Raw genomic sequence first — 25,250 nt, forward strand, 5'->3', positions numbered from 1 at the left:
ATGCCTCATAGTTCACAAACACAGTTGATAGCTATCCTAAGGATGAAATAGTATATTTGGTACCTTAACTTTACTGTACAGATATTAGCTGCAGGAAATTGTGCTACCACTGAAAATCAATGGCAAAATCTTCTGGTTTAACCTACAAGCATTATCTTACTTGAGCTACAATTTGGCACTTAAGCAGAGATGGGAGCCTCACAGACAAGGCACTGAAGAAATAGACATTAAAATCACATATGCAAAGCAATGAGAGTTTTTCCCTGACTTCAGCATGCTCTAAATCAGATCCATAATAAGTATCTCTGCAAGTGCAACAGACAACCAAATATTAAGCAGAGGAACAGCTCTCGAATACTTTCCCAGGTACCTCACTTACTGTTTTGTCTGCAGCTCTGCGCTGGGTAACAGTGACACGGTGACAAGAGCAGGCTGTCTAATTAGAGAAGTGCACTACAAATTGACTGGTGCTTCCATGGGCAAGGGTTTCCTCCTGTGCTCTCTCACCCTCTCCCCAGGGTTCTGATTATTTACAGAAACAGTAAACTCACCTTCCCCACAGCTACTTTTTTTCTAAACACTGCTAAAGATGGGGAAGTAATTAACTACATTAATCTTCCCATGGAAAGATGCAGTTGGCTCCACTGGTGGTAGCTCTGTTATCAACCTTATCAGCCTCTTAGGTTGGCTGATAAAACAGCAGCCATTTAGGCAGCAAACCCTGCTGCTTAGTGCTCCTTTCCTGCTTTCTTTCTCAGTAACTGGATAAAGGCAGGGCAAGATGAAGACACATCGGTTTTTCCTTCTGCCATTATTGTTTCTCACAGGCTTCCCGGCAGCAGACAGCATAAGCCCAAACGAAACAAAGCCAAAGAAAGCCAAACTCCCCCAAATAAAAAAGGAGAACAACGTGCTCTTGCTGAAAAACAGCAACTTTGACAGAGCATTGAAGGAAACTAAGTACCTGCTGGTGGAGTTCTGTGAGTATCAATTTCCACTGTCTCTTACCCTGATGGCTCTGCAGAGCATGACTGATGCTGGGGCACTCAGGTATGCCTGTTTTGCTGTTGCTTTGTCCTCCAGTAGTCTTTGTTTGTTTTGATTTTCTCCATGTATCTATTTCTAACCAGACTACTGTAATTTATTCCTTTTTGCTGTGGTTAAATACCAATCTGCTACATAAGATGGATACCAATAGGAAGACGGGTCCTCAAACGCACAGTGTTAGTTGGCATTCTTTGCTTCCACTGACTAATTTTGCAAATACGTGTTTCACAGCAGTGGTGGGTGAAACTCTAGCTATTAAAAAAAAGAATCAGAGAGGGCTTTTCTTTTTACAACACTTTGTTGTCTGCAATTGCATTATACAGGACTGCAAGACTCTCTGAAATTAGCACTTGGTTAGGTGGAGGCTGGTCTGTGGTTTTTCTGTTAGGTTCATGTTCGTTCCTCATGGGGAGGAAACTAGAAGGACCTTTTGAGTAACTAACTTTGTTAGAAGGTCTGGCCATCTGAGCCTTACAGAAAGTAAATCACAAAAGCAAAAGCCAAACAGTATATTCCTGTGATGTTACCCATCTAAAAGTTCAGACGCTGCATAATTTCCCACTCCACAAACACGGAGCTGTACTTCCTAGCAGCTTGCTGGTAGCAGAAACTCTTCAATCTACATAAGACAGCAAAAGCTTTGTCTCTGTAGCTTGGGCTTGACCCTGCTTCACTGAGCCATACTCACTGAGCTCAGTGCACACATCCACTTAGCCTTAAATTATTCAAACACCTTGCAAACTAGCCCTCCTTTGGAGGCAGGCATTAGAGACAGGCATAAGCTGAAAACCCCAATATATTCCATATTTGGAAGGGATATTTGAAATTACGGCAACATCCTAACTTCACAGAAGTGCATGCAATGTGTTCTTTTGCCTCACTACCAAGCGTGGATGATGATGATAATGAGTAGTAGTAGTGTAGGTCACTCTGAAATGAACACACTTGTATTTTTCCAACAACAAAACCTAAAATACACTAACAGATTAAAGAAACTAAAAATATGTTTGGATCATACCAAACATTTAATTAATCCTGAAACAATGTTATAAAACTTATTTTCAAAACTTTCAAAACAATCACCTTAGAAATTTCTTTAAAACTTAATGTTTAAGACTTTTAAACAGTTTTGAAAATGTTGAAATTTAACAAGATTTTATTTTTTAATTGTAGAGGGTCTAAAGCTATTTGGCAAATTCAGTCTATTTTTGTGAACTGTTTTGACGTCTCTGAAGAGGCATTATTTTGGTGAAAAAATAATTTACCAGAAAAAAACTTAGTCAAGCTCTATTCTCAGCTTTGTAAGAGCTGATTCAAAGCACAGAACCTAAACACCCAGGTCAGAGAAGAGTTTGCAGCCAAATCTCCTTAGTACTGGCAGAGCTGATCAACTATGAGATACTGCAACACACTTCAGGATTTTAACCTAATACCAAATGGAAAGAAGGCATGTGAAAAGTTTCATAAAGAAATGAGAGATGAAGAAAGAATTGTTCAGAATACAGTAGCCCAGGGACTTGGGCACTCAAAGGATGTGAGAGATGTAAATCGGGGTTTCTTCCCTCTACTTCAGAGCAGAGTGTTGGTGATATCCCACCACCCTCACAACTGGCGTTCTTCAGAAGGGAAGGACAAACACACTCTTCCATTCCACTCCACATCTTCCAAAAAAGGCAGAGATGAAACACTGCTCCCCAACCACACCTTGCTTCAGTGATCCTCACTGCCCTCTGGTGTGGATTCAAGGTCACCATGTCTATCTGGAGGGCTTACTGAGAACTCATGGATTGCCTTTCCCCCCCAAACTGTAAAGGAATCTACAGTTCCTGCAGAGAATTATGAAATCACTCACAAGAGTGATGAGCTCCACGGTCCAGATAAATTATCTGGAAATCCCTTGCCTCGGTCTCAATACCTCCTTTTGAAGATATGTCACTAAACAGCCTCTGGGGCAGCGCAAAATCATCCTGCAGTGAGGCACTGCCCCAGGATGCAGGAAACCAGATGGTTCATTTACTGTAATCATTTGCATTGACACAGCACAAAGAGGCTAAAGATGGGACATGCACATGTGCCTGCACGGAGAGGTCATAAAGCCCTATTTTATGTCCTACTCCTTAAAACAGGCTATCTAAATAAACAATCTTTGTGAACATGGAACTATTGAGGGAACTTAGACAATGAGAGACAAAGCAATATTCCCCAGATCACACAGGTATCCGTGGAGCTGCCAGGAATTAGCTTCAGAAATCTAGAACGAATGCAAAACCTGAGACCTTTCTCTTCTTGACCCCATTCTCAACCACAGAGATGCAGTCAGAGAATGGAGAGGAATCCCATGCTTCCCAGAAAGTGGGATTTGTTCTGTTGCTGTATCAACATGGGGAAAAGTTTGATTCCCTCTAGGATCTGCCTTAGGCCTATCTATTACAAGAAAACCCCAACACTTTCCCTCTTGTATACTATTATGTACTTACCAGTCCCACAATATTTATCAGAAGAGGCCTGCTTTGATATCTTCTGCCCGGCAGCTCCCAAGCCCTCCTAATGCCCTTCAGTTCCACTCTCACCGTGTCCCAGGTCTGCCTTCTTTCAGGCAAGGTTTTCTATAAAAACGTATGCTGACTTTCTGCCAAGCAGTATCAGGCTACCCTTGGGAGCTGAGCAAAGTACACAGGGCAAGTACCCAGAATGAAAACAAAGTAATGACCCAGAAATCCGGCACTCTTCTGCCCTCATTCCAACTGTGTTGTGCAACAAGAAAGTAACTGAAGGGGCACCGTAGCGAAGGCAAGGAAGGACACAAGAACAGAGGTTCCAGCTCCTCTTTGGTTTTTGAGAACAGCACTGTGAACAACGTCTGAAAACACTGTTGAGCAGCACACAGCAACGTGCCTACTCTCCCATGGGTGTAAGCCCTGCTGCCCACTCAGCTGAATTACGTGTGCTCTATATACAGTAGAAGCTCCTGATCTCAATGCTCACGTGAAAGGGCACTTCTGCTGCAGTCCGTGGCATCTCGCCATCCATGTTAAACTGATCTACGCATCATTCCAATGCCTATGAGCACAGGGTACGTAGAGCACTTGCCACCAGCAGAAGGTAGATCTTATACCAGTGTTGCCTACATGGAAGAGTTTTACTGTTTATACTATACGTTAGCTCAATATAAGTCCCTGTGTTGACTTTCACTGCAGAATACTGTTGCTTTGAAAAAAAAAAAAATAATCCCAAGCACTCTTGACAAAAATCCTCACCACAGGGATAATAAACTTTGTACACTTATGAGCACAAACACTACAAGCACTGCTGCACACCACCGCAGACTGTAACCAGCTGAACTCACATATTAGCTTACTCTAGTTTTCCCAAGGACAGCAACTGTCTCAACACAGTAAACTGCCTGAACACAGTAAAATGCATCTCCTGTTTAATTTCTCTACAAAAGCCTTTCATCAACCTTTCCAACTTTCTGTTGTCAGAATGGTTTCACAGGACTTTGCAACTATGCTGTATCTCTCTCTGCAAGAATAATCCTCAGATCTCGCGAACAGTATGGTGAAGACCATTCATGTTTAGGCTTTCCCAGGCCAGAGAGGCAGAAATAGCCTGCTCCAGGCTCCAGCCCAGGGGTAAAATACAGTGCATCAGCCCACACCAGCAACTGACCATCTTGTGACTGAGACATGTTAAATGTTCCCCAGGTACACTGTTTCTGCAAAGCAGCAGGCATTAAACTGTTCTTTATTTTCATTGACAATACAATGGATTAAACACAGCAGACGCATTATGATCAGGGATAAAGACCACCATTTAGCCAGAAGACTAGTGATGCCATGGAGGAACACGCCTAGGGTAGCTCTGGTATCTCCATTCATGGCAATATTTAAAGCCAGATTCATCAAATAGCTGTTAAGAATGGTTCAGATGTGGTTTAACTTGCTTTAATCCAGACCAATGACCTCTCCAAGTCTCTTACAGCTCTAGTTCTGTAATCCTTTAACTCGCCTAGTGGCGTATTTTGGGAAACACAAAATGGGTGCAGAGCACATGCTAATACCACTTTCCCCAAACCTACAGAAGAATCTAGGAAAAAGCCCAGACACCAGTGAATGTTTGACTTCCCAGATCTCTGAGAATGCTTGCTCCTGCCCTTTCCACTGAAAAGCTTTCAGTTCCTAGATAAACACGGGGATAACCTAAGGACAAGCACACAAGCGGTGCAGACCTTGCGCTGCTGCTTTGTGTGCCAAGCGCAATCTCATTTTTGAAAAAGTGATGTTTACCTTTTCTAGCAGAACATTTGTATATCCAGTGAGACACCGGGTCAGCCGTAGGATTCCTGCAGCCTGTGACTGACAATTCATGCTGAGATAACGACATTTAATAGGCAAGATGGGGGTTACTCTTAAAGACAAACATCTCCTTTTCAGCACAAAAGCTCAAGGTGATGTTATTGAAAAAAACAACAGATTGCTGCCCATGTATACGTACAGTTCATAAAAGGGGGATTTCTAAGAAGCAGGGGAGACATGACTGATTTTAAATCAATTATATAGATCAGATAGTCAGTTCACTCATAAAGCCAACATCCAAAGCATACTCACTCCTCTGCTAAGATCTGATTTCAGAGTACAGCAGTCTCCTCACCACAGGAGGTGAATGCAAACACTTCAAAACCACCCAGAACAGGTATTTCTTACAACTAGGCTTCCCACAGGAACCTAGTGCAGTGTGAAAGATAGTGGAATGTGGGTGCCCCATTCCTGTAGGCTTCATCAGAAATCTGTGTCAGTCTTTTAGGAGTAAATCTTCTGAAAAGAGTCACTGAAATTGTTTGCAAGATATGTGTACAAAAATGAGCAGGTGTCGTGGTTTGGGCTGGACTGGACACTGAAATGAAGGATAGATGCTCTCCCGCACCTCTCTCTCCAAGGAGAGGAAGGAGAAAGAGAGAGAGACTTATGAACTTAGAATAAACTAAGAACAGGGCAGTGGAAACACATGCCTGCACAGGTACAAGAGTCACTAGATGACGTTCTAGTTGCCTGCTGCAGAGAATTCCTGATTAGCATGGGTCCCTTATGTAGGTGTCTCTTACACATACTTATTTAATTGAATGCTTTGAATAAGGATCTAAGCTGTAGAACAAACCTCAAGGATCCAAATTGTAGAATAATCCTCAATGTTTTCATAGCAGAAGATCTCAAGTGAACTGCAAACATTGGCTTAGCTCAGTTTAAAAGTACAGAGGTCAGCACAGGAGATGATGGGCTGTATCTCACTCCAGAAGAGAATGGACAAATTCAAGGTCACGCAAGAAAGTTTGCAACTGCAGCAAGATTAATATCCTTCCACTCTGATATGTTAAACATGAATCTATCCTTCATCTCAAGAGTATTCTACAGACAAAATTATGTATCTGTGGTGAAACTGTAAAAGCAGCCTACACAGAAGATGAAAAGTGGAATTGCTAAAATGACTTTCTGACCATGCAACTAACATCAAGGAAATAAGTACTTAGCATGACAAGAGGCATTCACAATGACCGCAGCAATCACTAGACTATCAATACAGACCGAAGAATGAAACTGGAGGCCACCAGTAATTAGCTAAAGGAGGAGGAACTCATCATGCTTTCATGTATACTCACTTCAAGAATGCTTTAGGGTCTTTAAACACATCTATGTATCAGCAAAAAATTTCTCTGTCTACATTTCAATCTATTTCAGTTCAGTAAGCTGCCCTATGAAAAAAAGTATAAGCTTACTCAGGTTATTGATGTGCTCAAGAGAAAGAGTCTCTCCAAGTAAAAGATTTCTGGTTCTCTTCCCACTTTTGCCATATCCATTTGGTGTGTCTTTGAGCAAAATATACTGTGACTCTTTAAGACAGATGATGACAGGTGACGATACCCACCTTGTTCTTGATTCTTATGCAGTCACGCTGCAAGTTCTTCAGAGAAGCAGGACTGGTTTCTCACAAAATGTTTTACATTGCCTAGAACAAGACTGCTAGCAGCCTGAGCTGTAAAGATCAGGATTTTTGATGGTCTCATTAAAAATCTGTATTCCTTTCCAGTTTGTCAGGCTTTACTTTCAATGTACATGCAATTTCACATTAATCTAGTTCGCTGGTTGTCCATGGAAAGCAAAACTGTCAAAATCTGATTTGCTGACATACGAGACAGGTAAAATATAAAAAGGCATTTAAATTCTCAAATACTTTATTATAGCTCATGAAATGGAAAATGTGGCAATCCTCCCACACCCACCACCCTTCCTTGGGGGAATCAGAGCATGTAGAAGATATGCTCTATACAACCTTTAGAGGGAGGCATTCTTACAGCAGTTCCTAAAATAAGGGAAACTTTAGTCATCAGGGAAGGTGCTGGAAAATGATGCTGTTCTTCAGTGTGGGGTCTTCTCCTCACAAAGACAACACGCCAATACTGTCTGAGCAAAGTGACTGCAGAAAAGGTGCTACAGTGTGCCTCCTGTAAGTGATTTAAAAAGGTGACTGGTTGCAGCTCAATTGTTACCAAAAAGAAAAGAGAGAACAGAAATTCAGAAGGACACCACACAGGTGCTTTTAACTCTCATACTTCTGTGGCCTTTTTTAATTCTTTCCATAACTGAGCCAAAGAGCTTGAGTTGTTCTCAGACACTGGATAATTTATTTTCAGGATCTTCTGTACCCATGATCACATGGTGGCAATCTGTTAAGGTGCTCCTTCAGAGGTTCACATCTGTTTTGGAAAGGACACTCCACAAAACAGCAATGACAGAGGGTTGGAGGGAATTCAGTGATATTTCCAAAAGACAGGTCAAAAAAACTACCTAGGAAAAGAATTTTAAAATTGCAACAAACCCTTAAATTATCTTTCCTTTTATTTATAACACAACTAAAACTGCTGATAATGAAGACATTCTCCCATCATTAATACAATGCTGTTCCTGAGCTGACAGACTCTGAAGGGCCTCTCGCTTCTGGCAGCGGTGGCACAGCACACTGGTTTACATGGGCATCCCATCACCCACGCATGTCTTCCCTGGTGATCTTGCCACCAACTCTGTTACCTCTCATCTATGTCTGCCCTCAGACTCTGCTGGTACTCAGCTCTCCTCGAGTCTGGAGCCTGTGACGCTGTGTTAGCCTCAGCAGCTGCTTCCTCACCTGAATGCCTGAAACGATCAGTATCAATAAAAATCTAAAACAGAGGAAGAGAAACAAAACTCAAGAAAAGGCTCCAAATAAAAGGAATGATGATTTCCTGCAACACTCAAGCAACTTGAAAAATAAAGCACCTGGGAGGCAAACAGAGAATGAGCGGAATGAAAAGGAATGGATGGAAAGCTGAAGAGGAGTCTAATCACTCATGAAAGCAGTGGAAAGGTGTGTGATGGACGTTTCCACATGCTTTCTGGGTAGTCACGGAAACAGTTTTTATCTGTCTGATGAAAAAGGCTGTTCAATCACTGAACTTCTGTCTTGCAGTTATCAGGTTAATGGTACTGGAATTTCTCCTGGTCTCTGAGTGCAGTGAATACTTTTTACAGGATAGGGTCATGCACTTTTCCCAGGTCCAGCCAGGAGCTGACAACTCTACCAACTCTCATTATCTAAGCACGCTAGTTACGTGACTAGTTACCTGCAACTCTGCCTACTCCAGTCATTCAGTGATAAGAGATCATTCTTAAAATATCTGTTTGGAATTTAAATATTTCAGAGAAAAATGGATCCTAAAATCCCCCAGACAATCTACATATATGTGGAGACCACTGACGAGTGGCGTTCCTCAGGGGCCGGTACTGGGACCTGTACTGTTCAACATCTTCGTCGGCGACATGGACAGTGGGGTCGAGTGCACCCTCAGCAAGTGTGCCAACGATACCAAGCTGTTTGGTGAGGTAGACACGCTGGAGGGGAGGGATGCCTTCCAGAGGGACCTGGACAGGCTGGAGAGGTGGGCCCAAGCCAACCTCATGCAGTTCAACAAGGCCCTACATCTGGGTCGGGGCAATCCCCAGCACAAATACAGGCTCAGCGGGGAATGGATGGAGAGCAGCCCTTGGGAGAAGGACCTGGGTGTGCTGATTGATGAGAAGCTCAGCATGAGCCAACAATGTGCAATCGCAGCCCAAAAGGGCCAACTGTATCCTGGGCTGCATCAGAAGAAGTGTGGCCAGCAGGTCAAAGAAGGTGATTCTGCCCCTCTACTCCACTCTCATGGGACCCCACCTGGAGTACTGCATCCAGCTCTGGAGTCCCCAGCGTAAGAAGGACATGGACCTGCTGGAGATCACCAAGAGGAGGGCCACGAGGATGATCCAAGGGCTGGAGCACCTCTCCTATGAGGAGAGGCTGAATGAATTGGGGCTGTTCAGCCTCGAGAAGAGAAAGCTCTGCGGAGATCTTTTTGCAGTCTTCCAGTACCTAAAGGGGGCCTACAGGAGAGCTGGGGAAGGACTTTTTACTAGGGCATGTAGTGACAGGACGAGGGGGAATGGCTTTAAACTGGAAGAGGGCAGGTTTAGATTAAACATTAAGAAGAAATTTTTCACTTTGAGGGTGGTAAGGCACTGGAACAGGTTGCCCAGAGAGGTTGTTGAGGCCCCATCCCTGGAGGTGTCCAAGGCCAGGCTGGACGTGGCCTTGGGCAACCTGGGCTGGTGGGAGGTGTCCCTGCCCATGGCAGGGGGGTTGGAACTTGATGATCCACAAGGTCCCTTCCAACCTAAACCATTCTATGATTCTATGTCTAATGTCCAGAAAGCTTATTGTTCCCTGTATATTTGGAAAGCCTCCAAGTGGCTCCAGCTTCTGTGCCTGGACTTCACTAACAATTTCTTCTGCCCCTTCCCAAGTCACGTTTCACTGTGCAATAAGTATTTGATCGTCCAAATTCCCAGTTGTGGTAAAACAGCTGTGCAACCTTAGGTTATTAGGAAAAAGTCCTTATATTGAAATTGCCTCTGGTGTGAAACTTTGCCTTGGAATCATAGAATCGGTTTGGTTGGAAGAGACTGAGTCCAACTGTTAACCTAGCACTGCCAAGTTACCACTAAACCACATCCCTCAGCACGACAGCTACACATCTTTTAAATACCTCCAGTGATGGTGACTCCATCACCTCCCTGGGCAGCCTGTTCCAATACTTGAAAACCCTTTCAATGAAGAAATTTTTCCTAATATCCAATCTGAACCTCCCCGTGTGCAACTTGAGGCCATTTCCTCTTGTCCTATTGCCTGTTATTTGGGAAAAGACACTGACTCCGACTTCGCTACAACCTCCTTCCAGGTAGTTGGAGAAAGTGATAAGGTCTCCCCTCAGCCACCTTTTCTCCATGCTAAACAATCCCAGTTCCCTCAGCCAGAAGAATTAGCTAGAAGGTGCTGGATCCCTAGTGGCTATGTGGCTTACTGCTCCTTATTCCAACAGCACTCTGTCCACAGCAATAGGCCCTTTCTCTTGGAAAGCCCAATAACTCGTCTAACTGTTCTGGGCTAACCCTGCCACATGCAGTCATTGTGTATCAGCACTCTTAAATTGTATAGGAGGTACCCCATGTTTTATTTAAAAGTCCACATATCTTCGCAATAATTTTAAGCAAAGGTATTTCCTAAAGGCTCAACACACACTGTCCCTAGAAGCAGCAGTATTTTTATAGGGTAGACATGCTAATTCTTATGTTGACAGGTCAGAACTTCTAACAGATAACACTGTTTTCTGCAGTTACATTGAGAGTATATCAACATACAATTGGAGATACTACTCCTATTTTTTTTATGCTGGGAAATAACACATTACAAACTTGTTGGGAAAACGTTTGTAAGACCATTTTTATAATTAGGAAAAAGGAAATTGAAGCTAGGATCAAATATCTCTAACATCAAAATAAATTTATTTGATGAAAAAGTAATTTTACAGGCAATTAGAACACAATTTGCTTTGGACTGATGCCTTAAGGTTCATTTACTTTATTTAGAAAAGTACCTTCTATTCATCACCATGGTATCTGAGTGCCCCCTGAATAGACACTAAGCTTTGTTCTATTACCAAGAACCCCCCCCCACCTTTGGCATCTTAGCAGCTGCTCCAGTGCCAGGGTTTCTGTGAGCCTAGGCCAATATGGGTTTCTATGTGGAAGAATTTGGAAGGGCCTATCAGGTTAATATTTTGAGAAAATAACATTATTTAATGCTACTCTTCACAGTCCTCGCTGTAGCAGTTAGGTGGAAGAAAATTATTGATGGCTGGGATTCAGAGCAAGGGTAATGATGAATAATACAAGAAACGTAACTCAGCACTGAGTTAGATTAGTGGTTTTATCTTTCATATGTGTCATACAGAAATGTTCATTCACATTTTGGTTATAATTATGTTGGGCAATGTCTTCACCAGCTAGGCTGTAAAGAAGTGCATTTGTAATGTTGTGGAAGAACAAAAGACAGTTACTTTATTAGATTTATGCTTTGGTGCGTATGTGTGTGTGCTTGTGTTAAGTACAGATCTGAATGTGTGTATATACACACATATATACACACAAGAACACACATAAATGTATGAAGCCAAGATCAATTGAATGTTTTTCATCTGTTCCTATTTGAAAAGCATATTGATGAAACTAAAAATTTTCTGTGCAGACTATAAAGAAAAAGGTTTACTCTTTGTAATAAAGCAAATCTAACAAGATAGGGTATCCCAATTTTACCAAAACAAAGTCAAATTCATTTTCTTTTCAACCCAAGTTACAAAACTGTAAAGCTCCAGGGCTTTACTTCTTATTTGACTTTGAATACAGAGCAGCGATGTGTGACTAGTTTCTCTTATCCTTTTTTCATGTTAATATAACTTATAACTCCAGCGCCCAGCTTAGGATGGCCCTTCTCCTTCCTCCAAATACACAACTGCCATTTGAGCTAGAGAGGGGCTGGCACACAGCACAGCATGCAGAAATAGACTTTCAGTGTCTAAAAGACCATACTCTCTCAGTCTCCTTCCCTCCTCCATATCTTATCTGGAAAAGTAGTTGCTGCATTGCAAAGGTTTGCCTCAGTGAAGTGCTTACAAAAATGATATCTTATCAAAGAGCCCCAATGTGAGTAAAATCTAACTAACCTTGACCTCCTTTCAACTTATAGCCAGAATAGTCGGTCAGTCAAACTACTTTTAATTCCACATCATTTCTTCCCAACAGAAACTATTGCAATCCTACTAGTTTTTCACTGTGACTGGTCCAAGGACCTGTGGAGTGGTGAACAATCAGCATCAACACGAAGTAAAAAGTAAAGAGAATTTCTCATTTATTTCTGAGTCATAAAAGATCTTATTCAACACCTTCAGCTACTACTTGACACAACAACCTCCACTAGAAGCTTCATGCTGCGGCCTATGTAACCCATTCTCTTTTGATTGACCCTTTCCAGATGTTTCTTTATCTCAGTCATCTCAGAATTTGTCTGAAGAATTTGCTGAGGCTGCACAACAGCTTAAAAAAGAAGCTCCAAGAATCCAATTTGGCAAAATAGATGTCACACACCAACATGATTTGAGAAAAGAATTTAATATTCGAGAGTTTCCTACTGTGAAATTTTTTGTGGATGGCAGCAGGGAAGATCCCATAGACTGCAAAGGTAAACTGTCTTATGCACTAAGAAAATGATATGTAATGACAGGATGCACTCATCTATTATGCTGCTGAGAAGAAAAATATAGATGCTCAGATAAAGAATATGCAAGGTAGCAAACTGGTTTTGCCCATAGTTTTATCTATACCAATACAAGAACTTGGATTTGAATTCATCTTCCAAGTGTGTAACTGAACTGTATGTTTAGTTCAGACAGCCAAATTCATTGCTGGCATAATTCCACCGAGTACAGAGAACCACCCCAACAAGATGACTTACTCCTATTTACTACAAAAACCATAAATAAATTCATTAAGCCAAACATGAATTTGGTCCTGAACCAGCTCTGTTTACACTTCTAGTTCACTGCAATTCCCATGGGCAGCATGCCTACAGAAGCAGGCTGGGGCAATACTCTGCGCATTTAACAATGAATTGCAAACCCCTCAGTTCATGCTAAGTATACAGACATAATTCCTAAACCAAAGAAAAGAATTTTGCAATTTAGCCATCAGAGGGAGCTCATATGTGGCTCAGAAAAAACATGGAATAACTTAAAGTCTTTGATAAAAAGTTATTAAGGAAAGACAACAATATTGGAATAGGATTGACTTGAGCAATCCAGGCCTTCTTTGAGCTTTTCTTTCACTGAACTTATTAACAAGAAAGACATTTAAATATTTTTTCCTAAAATGATGAACTTCCACAGAGTTGACAAAAATTGCATGACTTGGCCAAAGGTCTGTTAGTGTACTCTAAGCAGATACAGTTGAGTCACAAGTTTCATGCAACCAACAAAACCAGCAACTTAAAGTTTGCCTCCTCAGCCTGTACACAACCAAGTGCTCCAACTTTAACTGCTGAGCCCCCTGTGGCTGCTGCTGCTGAAAGCTGATCTTCAGTATTTTTAGGACCTTGTTCTTCCTCACTATTGAATTTCTTACGAAGTTCCCATCATCTAGACTTGTGCAAACAGCAGCTTCTGCACAAATACAACTGAAAGCGTGATTTGCCATACTGAAGTTTTATTAGAAGTGCTGATACATGACAGCGCAAGCACTTACCTTCAGTTTCTAATTTAATCTATAGCATTGACAAGAAAACCTCTTTTAAACTGGCAAACCTATTTGACAGGTACGCTTGTGAGAACCAGCAAACAGAGTATCATAACACAACATACACATAGTCACCCTTCAGCAGCGAGCTGCTATTTAAGACACACTAGCGAGACACAAGAAGTTATGAAACTGGCTTCTGCTCTGTGATCTGTACAAGCCAGCATCAACTGTTCAGAGCACGTGTACCACCAACAATGACTTAAATTGCATTTTGTTGACTGGTAAATGCTTATGTACAACAACTAGTAAAATCTCACGTATCATGTATGACTTAAACCACTGAGAACTAGCAACTGAAAATGTGCAGTGACCGCCAAATGACTTTTCATGCAGAACTTGGCATACTTCATACCACAAAAGAAACTGCAGCCCTCGCTTAAATCAAGAAATTAACTCAAATACTTTTTGGAAGAGGGAACTTTTGAATAGTTGTCCTGCCAATGGACATAGCATGAAAGCCAAATGCTAGGCTTCGTAAAATCATCATTTGTAACTCCAAGGCCAGAATCTGGGCAGTAGAAACAAGCTACGCAGGCGGTGTAAAGCAACCCAATAGAAAGATTAACCACATGAAAAATACACTGAGGGGTTATATTGCTGACATAATCTGCAAAGGCTCAATTCTGCATTTAGAAAGCAGAAGTCTGCAGCGTGTGGCCACTAGATACTGCTCTGTGCTTTGCTCTGCCGCCTATACACTCCAGAGCAGATGCCTGCCTGCTTCACCTTAAAAAAAACAGTATTTTAAACTAGTTGCAGTGAAGCCTGCTGCAAAATGACTTGATGGCAGTAAAATGGTCTGACTCAATTTTGATCTTGTCATATTGTGAAAATGCACAGCCCCAGGACTTGCATCTTTGATAATCCACTTGTACTGTACATCTTGACTCTAGCACTTCACAGCATACACTTTTTCATACACAATTTTCATTAACCCTTCACTGGACTCTTGCTCTGGTCCAACAAGGATGTCATACTCACAAAGATGAAAGGGCTATTTTATGGATGAGATTTTTACCTCCTGAGCCTCAATTTGTGGCTCCAATTCCTCTGAAAACACGATAGCCAGAAAATGTATTTTTTAAAGAGACTCAAAATTCCTAAAACTGTTGAAAGCTTGAAGAGGATTTACCAAATAAACAGACTGGTTGTAATCTTAATAAAAGTGGTAGCAGTAGTTTGGAACCCAAAAGATGGAATGATCCAGAATTAAAAGATAACTTTGACACTTCAGCTTTGTTTCTTATGTCTAAACTGAAAAGTGAAGCTGCAGCACCACAGAGGAATTTTAACATGTCTCTGTGCCTATCAGATCCCTTCTGCAGCACCAGAGGAACAATTTTGACACCTAATTTAATTGAACAGACAGTTCAATAAAATCTGCAATTGGTTTGAAGTCATTTTGGATTAAACCTCAGGTCGATAGCTCTTTATAGCTTACTGTGATTTTGGGACACATGAAAACTTGCAGAACAGGTTTTCTACTTGTCTGAGTTTCCTCATCTCTGTTCTCCACCTGTGATTAACCAGATTTGCAGAGGTCCCAGAAAACACAATACTGACCCATTGTCGATCTTTTAGGGTAAGCAACATTTTAAATGGTGATGAGAACATGAGGTTGAATTTGGATGCCCCAAGCCCACTTTGAATCAGCTTTGATCTCAGTCCTAAGGAGCCCAAGTCCATTTGTATTCAGCATCCTTCTGCACCTCCACTACATGTATCTTGATTACACAGAAATTTCTGTCGTTCATTTTGATGGTCATTTTAACTCTCTTTTCCTTCCACAGGAGTCAGACAGGCCTCAGCCTTTATTACATGGGTGAAAAGAAGAACAGGACCTAGCACTGTTTTAATCAACTCTACTGATCAGGCTGAAGCCATCATACATGCTGACGATTTGGCAGTGATTGGCTTTTTTAAGGTAATTCACTGGAGAACTCAAAAGGCTGGTTTCTGTTGCAACTTTGGGATATACTGCTTGCCATCACCACCAAATCACACACATCCAAAAGAGCTAGAACTCACCCGAAAAACCCAGGCCCTCAGTTTTCTCTGCATTTTTTTTTATTTGTTTCTATCTACATTTTCACACTTCTAGATAAGCAGCCGAGCCCGAGATAAGAACATCTCACACCACAGCACTTTTCCTGAATAGGTACCCAGGCCCAGAGACCTACCACTTTGAGTGCAGCTTCTGAGAGCCTGATGCTACAGAAGTGTTTGCACAGCCCTGGTCACAGCAGACTCTCCTATATCCTCGGAAGAGAAAGGGCTTCTGCCAAACCATCCCAAATTTGGTGGCTGGTGGGAAGAGGGCAGAACTATTTACCTACCTATCCTTACTTAACTCCATCCTTTTCTTTGGAGAGACTTAACCTATTGCTGGTTTGGGTTATACTGCTACTGGAGTCTCCAAATGCAAAAAAGTTGTAAACCTTGCCCAGAGCTGTAACTGATCTAAAAATCTAGGGTTACCTGATCGCTGCATTTCTATTCAAACACGGTGTAAAATCATAGACATGAGTAGTTGCAGGCTGTTCTGATGAAGGAATGTTCCCTTCCTGCTTAGGTCTATAAAAAAGCAATAAATATTGCCTAATATACTGGAGAGCCTTTTCTTCATCTTTCCATTTGATGATTTAAACAACTTCAGTGAAACTCAGGGGGGCAGAACACAGCTCCATGAATATCATGCTAACTGTGGATTTTAGCTCCTGCCAGCTAAGAAATCTGCATGGATAGGAAGTCAAAATATTACACTGTATATAATAAACTCATGTAGTCCTTTCTCAGGCAAATTCCTACTAGCTTCCAGAGCTGAATAAGGTTCTTAGGACTTGGGGCTGAATGATACCAAACAATAGTCAAATAGTGCAAAATAAATTTCAGCTGTCAAGGCATACAGACAGAAGTCAGTAAAATAGGAATACTTTTTTCCTGCTTTTTCAATGCGTCCTGGAAATCTTTAATACCTGAAACATTCAATCAAGGATTTTCTCTGACTAAAGAGACTTTTATTCTGGTATCTCTCTGCCCAGTTAAAAGCAGTGTCTGGACTCATACCTGAACTGATAAGGTTCCAAAAGTGCTGGCTACAGTGGATAGTCCAAGTTTTATGGATGTGGAAAACAGGATTCATTACCAAAAATGCCCCACAGTAACAGAGCTGGTGAACACATACAGCAAAATAGGATAAACTGTGAAAATGCTCAGAGTGCCCAGAATTTTGCTTTGCAACAACCTTCTTGCAGTCATTTATGAAGGAAGGCAGTTTTCCAGTGCTGGGCCAGATTGAGAAGCCCTTGCTATCGCTGTCATGCTGGAGAGTTCCCTGAACCATGCTGACAGCAGACATTGCCTGCAGATGTGTTTGACTGGACTTTGTGATTTCACTTGGGGGCTGAAATTACAATAGATGAGCATGAGGAGGGCATGTCAGAAATTTAATGGATGGAAGCCAACAAAACAGTGTCCAAGTAAATAAAGAGCTGTATTTGGTCTTCTATTAGTCACAGATTGCTCACAAATGTTAGTGCCAGGATGTGTTGGGAGGTCTCAGCATATAAATTACTATTCATTTAGCATGAAATAATTGTCTGATTAAATCAAATCCGGAAGCGCTGTTGCCTTTCATCATGCTTGTTTACTATTAATTTGAGGGTGGACAGCACAGTGACTATTTGACAGATGTGGAAGTCAAGGTCCCTGCCTTGCAGAGCACTCAGTCAAAGCACCGAACACATCAGTCAGGTCCTCTTGCAAGCAGAGAGCCCTCCTCTCTAATCCATCACATCCTGCCAACTGTGCAGACGAGCTGTGGTAGGGGAGCAGCTGTTGGCATGATCTTTCCCCATCTGCAGAAGTCTTTGCAGAGTGTGGAAATGCCAGGTGAGTGCAGGGCAGATGAAAGTAGCGCAGAATGGAAATAGGGGGCCATATACCATTCGTATTGACCCAGCCCAGCCAACACTAGCTGGAAAGTGGTGTCACGGCACTCCTAGGATCTCCCCTGTTGTGAAGATCTCCCCTTGCAGGTAATTGTGGCAAGCTATACCCACTTTACAACTACGTTCTCTTCTCTACCTCACAAGCCTTTAGCGGTGTGCCTCACCTGTAGCTCTCACTCCTAACACATCCTAGCAGGATGCAGGACACAGTCTTGATAAATTCTCTTTCTGGGACTAGGAACTTCACAATGACAGTGTGGAAGTCTTCTGTGAGACAGCAAGAGATGTGCCAGAGATGCCTTTTGGGATGACAGCCAGCGAGGACGTCTGTGCGAAATACGGCATCCAAAAGAACACTCTCGTTGTGTTTAAGAAGGTAGGAGTGCAAGCCTAGCAGGCAAGGTGCAGGCAGTTTGGGAGTTTTTCAGGTTAAATAATTTCCTAATTGAAATTCAAACAGCTTAATACAAAAAATACTCCATTTACAGACAAGCAGGAGGCAAACAGCAACCTTTGGACAACTGATCTTTCCAATCCAGCTGCCTACATTCAGGCTCCTAATTTATAGTTAAGAATCAGGATAAAATGGCTTTATTTTCCAACCCGTGTTCTAACCAACACATGCTGCCAGGTTCAGTGAGTTTCGCAGATGTTCACCTATCTTTCTTTGTGTTGCTTTTGGCCAGGAATCTTCTTTTCTTCCAATAAACAGAAGAAGTGGCCAACAACAGGAACAAAACTACACATAAGTAGCAACAACGTTTAGTCTATAAAGTAGTCAGACCAAGGACATCCTAAGTGAGCGTGTATCACAGATAGCATGTATAGATATAGAAAAGACCTTTCAGTATGTTAAGATTACTGAGCAAATTAAAACTGTCAACTCTACCTTGGATTTTAGTTATAATCTTGTTCTGTAATCTAGCTTTGACATTTATTTTACAAGTTATGGAATTTCAGTTACTGAGGAACATAAGATAGCAAAGCTGAGAACAACACATTAGAATAAAGACAGTCTCTTTGCTCCTATGCTTGATAAGGCCAACAAACTCACAAACTTCACTATTTGTCCAAGGGAAAACCTGTGCATAATGAAGTGCTTGAAGCTGGCAGACAGAACAAACTGGATCTAACGAGGCTGATCAAAACCTTTACCTTGGATTTGGTCACTGAATATAATCTTGAGGTACGTGCACATTTCACTGCATTAAGAGAAGCCACAGGGGAAAGACAGGAATCCATGCAGAATCTTAGTGTTTGAGAATTTTGTTTACTTGTTTGACTAGGCCAGCCCTAAACACATCTAGAAACACCAGCAGAACCCAACAGGCAGCTCTTGGTCTAATCCAGGGCAAAGGATGCTTCCCTCTGGCAAGATGTTGTTTCTTAGAGGAGATGGGGAACGGCTGGCTAAACAGTGAACTTGCCTGAACACGCCAACACCTCCCTCTCCTGGAGTCAACACAAAGCCCTGGGCTGCTTCTGCAGCAAAAGAGGTGGGGTGGGAGGTTGGAAGGTCAGTCCCTATCCTGGCTCCAACCCTTCCACTTCCATGCAACAACCAGGTCCTCTTAGCCAAGACAAGGAAGAAAGAAACCAGCAACAACTGCTGGTAGCGCAGACAGGAACAGAAAGCCATGGAAATACCTGCTTGCCTGGGGGACACCCCATTGCCTCTAATCATGGGGTGGGGCATGAGAAAAAGGGCAGCTGTGTGCAGGGAAGGAGACATAAGCTGCTGATGCCACTCAGAAGTGAAGGAAGTACCCCCACCGGGTCCAGCTCCTCCAGCTGCTGTAGCTGGGCCTCCTTCGGTAACACTGCTTTTTACTTTCTGCACATCTTTAGCTTTAATTCTTCAGTGTATGTTATAAAGGAGGTCAGACGATGATCATAACAGTCCCTTCTGACTGTAAAGATCTATGAATAATGATGAGGTTCTTCCTGGAACAGAGAAAACACTCAGCAGCTGCTGATTTTTCTCACTATCTTCTTTAAAACAATGAAAAAAATCCAATGGTTATGGAAATGATTGGGAACTGAGTCTTAAAAGTAAAATTTGCAATAGCAGAACTGAATGATACTGATACTCTGAGCCTCTGATTCACTGTTCTATTTACAAAGAGTGGAACAGATGTTGTATCTTTTGTTTCCCAGACATCTGTGAAGATTTTTGATGTCCCTGTTGAAAATCACATCCTGCTGTTCACCCCAACGAACTCGGAGACATTCAATGCGATTTATGAAAACTACAAGTCTGCTGCTGCGGAATTTAGAGGAAAGGTTTGTAATGCTGAATCCTGCTTGCAAATATGAATGCCAAAAGATCAATGGAAAAACACTCAGCAGTGGTACTAGTAAAAGTACACAGTTGTCAGTCCATCTTCTAAGTCTACCAAACCATTTAAAAACAGTTTCAGTAACTTTTCTTTGAATTTTTTTTAAGGATAAAAGCTGAAAAATAAGCTCCACTTGAAAATGATTTTTTTAAAATGCAATGATCACACAAACCAGCACTAATTCCACCTGCTCCAAATAAACCTGTTTCTGATTTTACAAATACAACTTTCTAGGAGGAACTTCCAACCAAAGATAGTTTTAGCAAGGTTCTGGCAATTTCTGCCACCACCAGGAAATGCCATGAGGATCACAGGGCATTGCCTGAACCAAGAGCTGGAACCAGCTACAGAACCTGGGAAATATTGCAAGACATCTGCATAGCATTGCTTGCAGCACACGTGTTTGCATGTATATAAACAGGTATAGGTAGTCATACACAGAAATATTTCAGTTTCCCATTGTCAATCACTGTGGTGCTACTCCTGCTCCAAATACGTGAGACACTGAAGAATGGTGAGTCACCATCTAACTAAGTATCACACATTAGTATTGGTAAAGACATACAGATTACAGGTGTTTCAGCTCTTTTGTCCACTTAAGATTTATTATGAAAAGCAATAAGAGTTTTGAGAGGTAATTTAGAAGTGTTACTGAACTAGGTGATAGCAAACCACTGTAAAAGGACAGAGGGAAAAGCTCCATTCCTTCTGGCTGCTTTAGCATTTGTTATTAACTAGGATCAAGGTATGACAAAGTCCACAGAGCTGCTGGTTCTTGGACTGAGACCAAAAAATGGTTCTACACAATCCTTTGCATTTAAGTTTACATCCTAACCTGCTGCCAAGTTCCATGGTCCTTTCCTCTGAAACAGCTAAACCAAAGCTAGAAACCAGATGCCTGTCTCTCTCTTTATTATCAGATAATGTTTGTCTTGGTGGATACTAATGAAACAAGGAATGGACGAGTTTTTGAGTATTTTCGCATCAGGGACGTTGACGTTCCCGCTGTGAGAATCCTAAATCTGACAAGCGATGCAAAGTACAAAATGCCTGCAGATGAGGTGACTGTGGAGAACCTAAAAGAATTTTGCCAGAGCTACCTAAATGGAAAAGCAAAGGTATGTCCATTACTAATGAGACGCACCTCTACGATACCAGCTAAAACACTAACAAATTTGCAAAACATCCCTTTTTAAGTTAGAACAGTGTGCTGCTCAGATCATTGGTTTATTAATTGACTCTCACTCCAATGCATTCATCTACAGTTGTTGACAGAGAATTACTCTGTATTTAACAGCAGAGATGGACTACAAAGTTCTCCAGTCTTCCTACATAAAATTGGATAAAACACTTACGGCCCACTACTGTAGTTGCTTTCAGCTGATGTATTTTAGTGGTTTAAAAACTCCCTAGGTCTCAGTCTTTCCAATATTGGAAATATTAATGGAGACTTTTCACTCCCTTAGTCGGGAGAGATGCAAACAATTATTACAATGGATTTTGAGGTTACAGAGAAGTCCAGTAAATACAAAATCGACAGTTTCAGAGTGGAGTAAGATTTGGTATTTGTTGTAAACGAGTTTAGCAGAGTGAATTTTTACAGGGGGGATCATTTTCAATGGTAAATACAGTATTTGTTGTCATAATGAGGCATCATCCTCAACACTTGTGAAAAATACATTAAAATGTTTTGCTTATTCAGTGCCGATTTACTTATTCAGAGGGATTTACTTTTTTTTTCCATCACGAGGAGAAAAGATTAAATAGTCAGTCTGACAGCAGGCAGAACTAAGAAGATTTGAGGAGCAGATCCTGATTTCAATGTTGGAGGGAGGCAGAAGGACAGAAGAGGTGGGGATGTCTCCTCTTCTCCACCAAGATCTGCTTCAGTGGCACACTCCCCACCAGGGAACAGCTTCCCTAGGGTATGTGTGCCTTTCTACTACTGCACTGTGGTGTAAAAGAAAAGAAATTGGCAGTTAATATACTGTAAATTGTAGGAGTCATGTGGCGACTATGATTGGTGGTGAAGGCAAAGATTTAAGCAGCAATGCACACTTTCTTGTGTGTTTTACATCACTTTTGAGAACCCACAGTAGGTAAGTTTTTCAGTAGTCTAGCTTCTGAAGATTAGGCAACAAGAATTCAGGACAACTGCATACAAATGTGTTCCAAAGGGTCATTTTCAGGCCATCTATTATGGAGTCTGTATCGAAGTGAGGGACAAGTGATTCCGACTACCAGTTATACAGGTGTGCAAGACCCCAGCTCCTCGCTGAAGGGAGAGAAGGTGAAGACTGGCTAGGATGGAGAGATACAAAAAAATAACATAGAGTAACAGAGCACATTAGGTAGAGAAACATCCCATTGGTCTCACATTAACTTGAGCTGGAGTACGGTTTCTCAATGCTCCCTGCACTTTCACAGCAGTGTTTCTGTTTCTGCTTAGCTACATCTTTCTAGTGAAGAAATTCCAGAGGACTGGGACAAGAGGCCTGTCAAAGTGCTTGTTGGGAAGAATTTCAACCGGATTGTCTTCAATAAGACCATGACTGTGTTTGTTATGTTTTGTAAGTGTTATTGTTGTATTCAGATTTTACGTTGCTTTAACACGATCAATCAGAAGTGAAAAACAAAAGCTCATGCTTATATACCAAACTAATATGTGCACCTTACAGAAGCCAAACTAAATGGATTTTTGTTATGTGATAAAAGCATTGAAGAAAAATTTGTGTCAAATCTAAGGAAACACTGTGATACCTTTGCTGACTTAGGGTTGCACTGAATAACACTGGATCCCTTAATTAAACATTTGTCAAGGCCATACCAGATCTCAGTGTTGAAAGACAAAATGACACTAGAACGTCATGTTGTACAACGGAACATTACAGCGTGCTGTACAATATGAGTCAGGCTGTCTCCCAAGGACAGAGCGAGAGTTAAGTGAGGTTGTCTGGTTATAATGCTCTCAGATTAAATCCCAGAGAGAAGCTGAGGTTTAGCAAATCGTAACTCCTTTTTCCCTCCTCTGTCTGCAAGGGAAGTGGCTTTCCTGCTTGACTCTACCCAGTAAGAAACCACTGCCCTATCCCTGTACCAGCCAACAGGGATTAGTTTATGCCTTAGTTACTTCAGTAGAGCAAACATGCAGCATTAACACAGACAACTAGCTGTACTGCCCTGAATTCCAGGAACTCTTAAAGGTAGCATGTTCCTGCAATCCTCCTTGTTGGCTGCAGCCATTTCATTCATGCAAGTCATTTTTATGTTTCAATATCATGAACAAACTGATCCAAGCAGGAATTGAACCAAATCCTCTGGAAATTAAAGGCTGGTAAATGGGATGTAGTGCATTCAGGGAAGTGTCCCAGAAATTGTAATTCCATCTAAACTGAGTATGAGCATTGTTCTTCTGACTGAAGGATTGCAACCATGCTGTATGCTATTTAAGGAGATACTGGTGTTGTAGTATAACTGGTGAGAACTGGATTCTCAGCAGTCTGCCCTTCTGCTAACCTGCATGAGTGCAGTGCTCAGAGTCAAAACACCACCGTACCTCAAACTCCTCCTTTTAGTGTAAATATAGCATAGTTTATGAACACAGTTAATTTTAGTACGCAGAAAGCATTTTGTGCTTCTGGCAAGTATTTCACCATGGGAAAGATGCAAGACTGACTTGGGTCACACTGGTTATCTGGCACACCTCTCCAGCAAAGTCTTAAGACAAGCGTTATGGATTTGTTAGAGTTACAAAAGGCTAAACACAGCTAAAACAGCACTGCTATCAGAAATGCATTAGTGAATAGCTAGTCATCACTAAATGAAAACTCATGAAATTCATGAAGGGTGCATGGTTTCAAGTACAGACTGACCACAAGTGAAATCCAAAACCTTGTTTACTTTAAGGGCTAAATGGGTCCTAGTGATTGCACCAGCACATGCTCTTCTGCCAGACTGTATTCTTCTACTTTTATTTTTAAATTTGCAGATGCCCCTTGGTCCTATGACTGCAGAAAACTCCTGCCAATCTGGGATAAGCTAGGAGAGCAATATGAAAATCACAAAGACATAACGATTGCGAAGATAGATGTCACAGCAAATGACATCCTGTCCGTTGCATTAGATCGCTATCCGTTTTTCAGACTCTTTCCTGCTGGACCAGATTACCAGGTGAGAAGCTGTCGGGGAAGAATGCGGACACACAGCTACACACCAAGGGGGGGATGTGTTTGGGTGGGTGTGTGTTTGCCTGCACAGATGTCACAGTGAGAAAGGAGTCCTTTAAAGAAAGCAAGCTTTGGTCTTTATCTACTTAACATCAGATTCATTTCCATCAAGAGCCTATATTAGAGGAGAAACCCTTCTATCATCTTCTCCTATGTGTGAGGCTGTGGCAAGAGCCCATGTACCATTTACCGCCTTGTACCTACAAGTCATTACAGCCTTACATTCTGCTGTTTAACAACCTCTAATCTGCCTGTTGGGTTATAGCAGCAGTCTCAACTCACAGTGAACTTACAGATACCTCATCATCATTGCAGTGCCTTTTTCACTTCAAACAAAGCGAAGCGATTGTCGTGGTTTAGGCCAAATCGGCTACTGGGGACCTAGGGGACCCCAGATGGGACGACAGATGCTCTCCTCTACCCCTCTTCAAAGAGCGGGGCAGAGGAGGAAAAAGAGACTTACGAGTTTAGAAGGAACTAAACTACTTTAATGAAATATTAATAATAAAATAAAAAACAAATAATGAAATAGATACAAAACCGTATCAAGCTCCCGAGATGACAGTCACGACACCGGCTGGCACTGGGGCAGTCCCAGGCTGGACTCAGTGACGGACGGGAACTGGATTCCGGATCTGCATTCAGGATCGGGATCACAGGCAGACGAACAGAGTCTTCTTCAGACGTCGGCCATTGAAGAAAGAGAGCTGACCCTTTGATCCCTCAGCTTTTATACTGAGCATGAGGCAGATGGGATGGAATACCCTCGTTGGTCACTTCTGGGTCACCTGTCCTGTCTGTTCCTCCCCGCAGGTGGGACCCCACTATGCTTTTCTGCTTCCGACCCTCCAACGGGGCAAATAACAAAGTTGTTTGGCCTTGGGGGTTATAGCAATAAGTATAAGCAAGAGCCTCTCTGCATACCATGCCTGGGCATCA

General features: G+C 41.9%; 1 protein-coding gene across 1 annotated transcript in view; it reads left to right on the forward strand.

The window, feature by feature from the left end:
• The first annotated feature begins 781 nt into the window (after window positions 1–781).
• The window catches only part of PDILT (protein disulfide isomerase-like, testis expressed), a 29,873-nt gene continuing 5,404 nt past the window's right edge, over window positions 782–25,250 (forward strand). Inside the window, exons 1-9 of the mRNA XM_009886561.1 lie at window positions 782–980; window positions 12,478–12,684; window positions 15,587–15,720; window positions 17,985–18,122; window positions 18,822–18,932; window positions 19,904–20,029; window positions 21,006–21,203; window positions 22,535–22,655; window positions 24,074–24,255. Of these exons, the coding sequence (XP_009884863.1) occupies window positions 782–980; window positions 12,478–12,684; window positions 15,587–15,720; window positions 17,985–18,122; window positions 18,822–18,932; window positions 19,904–20,029; window positions 21,006–21,203; window positions 22,535–22,655; window positions 24,074–24,255 (1,416 nt within the window). The remainder of the gene's footprint in view (window positions 981–12,477; window positions 12,685–15,586; window positions 15,721–17,984; window positions 18,123–18,821; window positions 18,933–19,903; window positions 20,030–21,005; window positions 21,204–22,534; window positions 22,656–24,073; window positions 24,256–25,250) is intronic.

The sequence above is a fragment of the Charadrius vociferus genome, unplaced genomic scaffold, assembly GCF_000708025.1.
Source record: "Charadrius vociferus isolate BGI_N301 unplaced genomic scaffold, ASM70802v2 scaffold46, whole genome shotgun sequence".
Lineage (NCBI taxonomy): Eukaryota > Metazoa > Chordata > Aves > Charadriiformes > Charadriidae > Charadrius > Charadrius vociferus.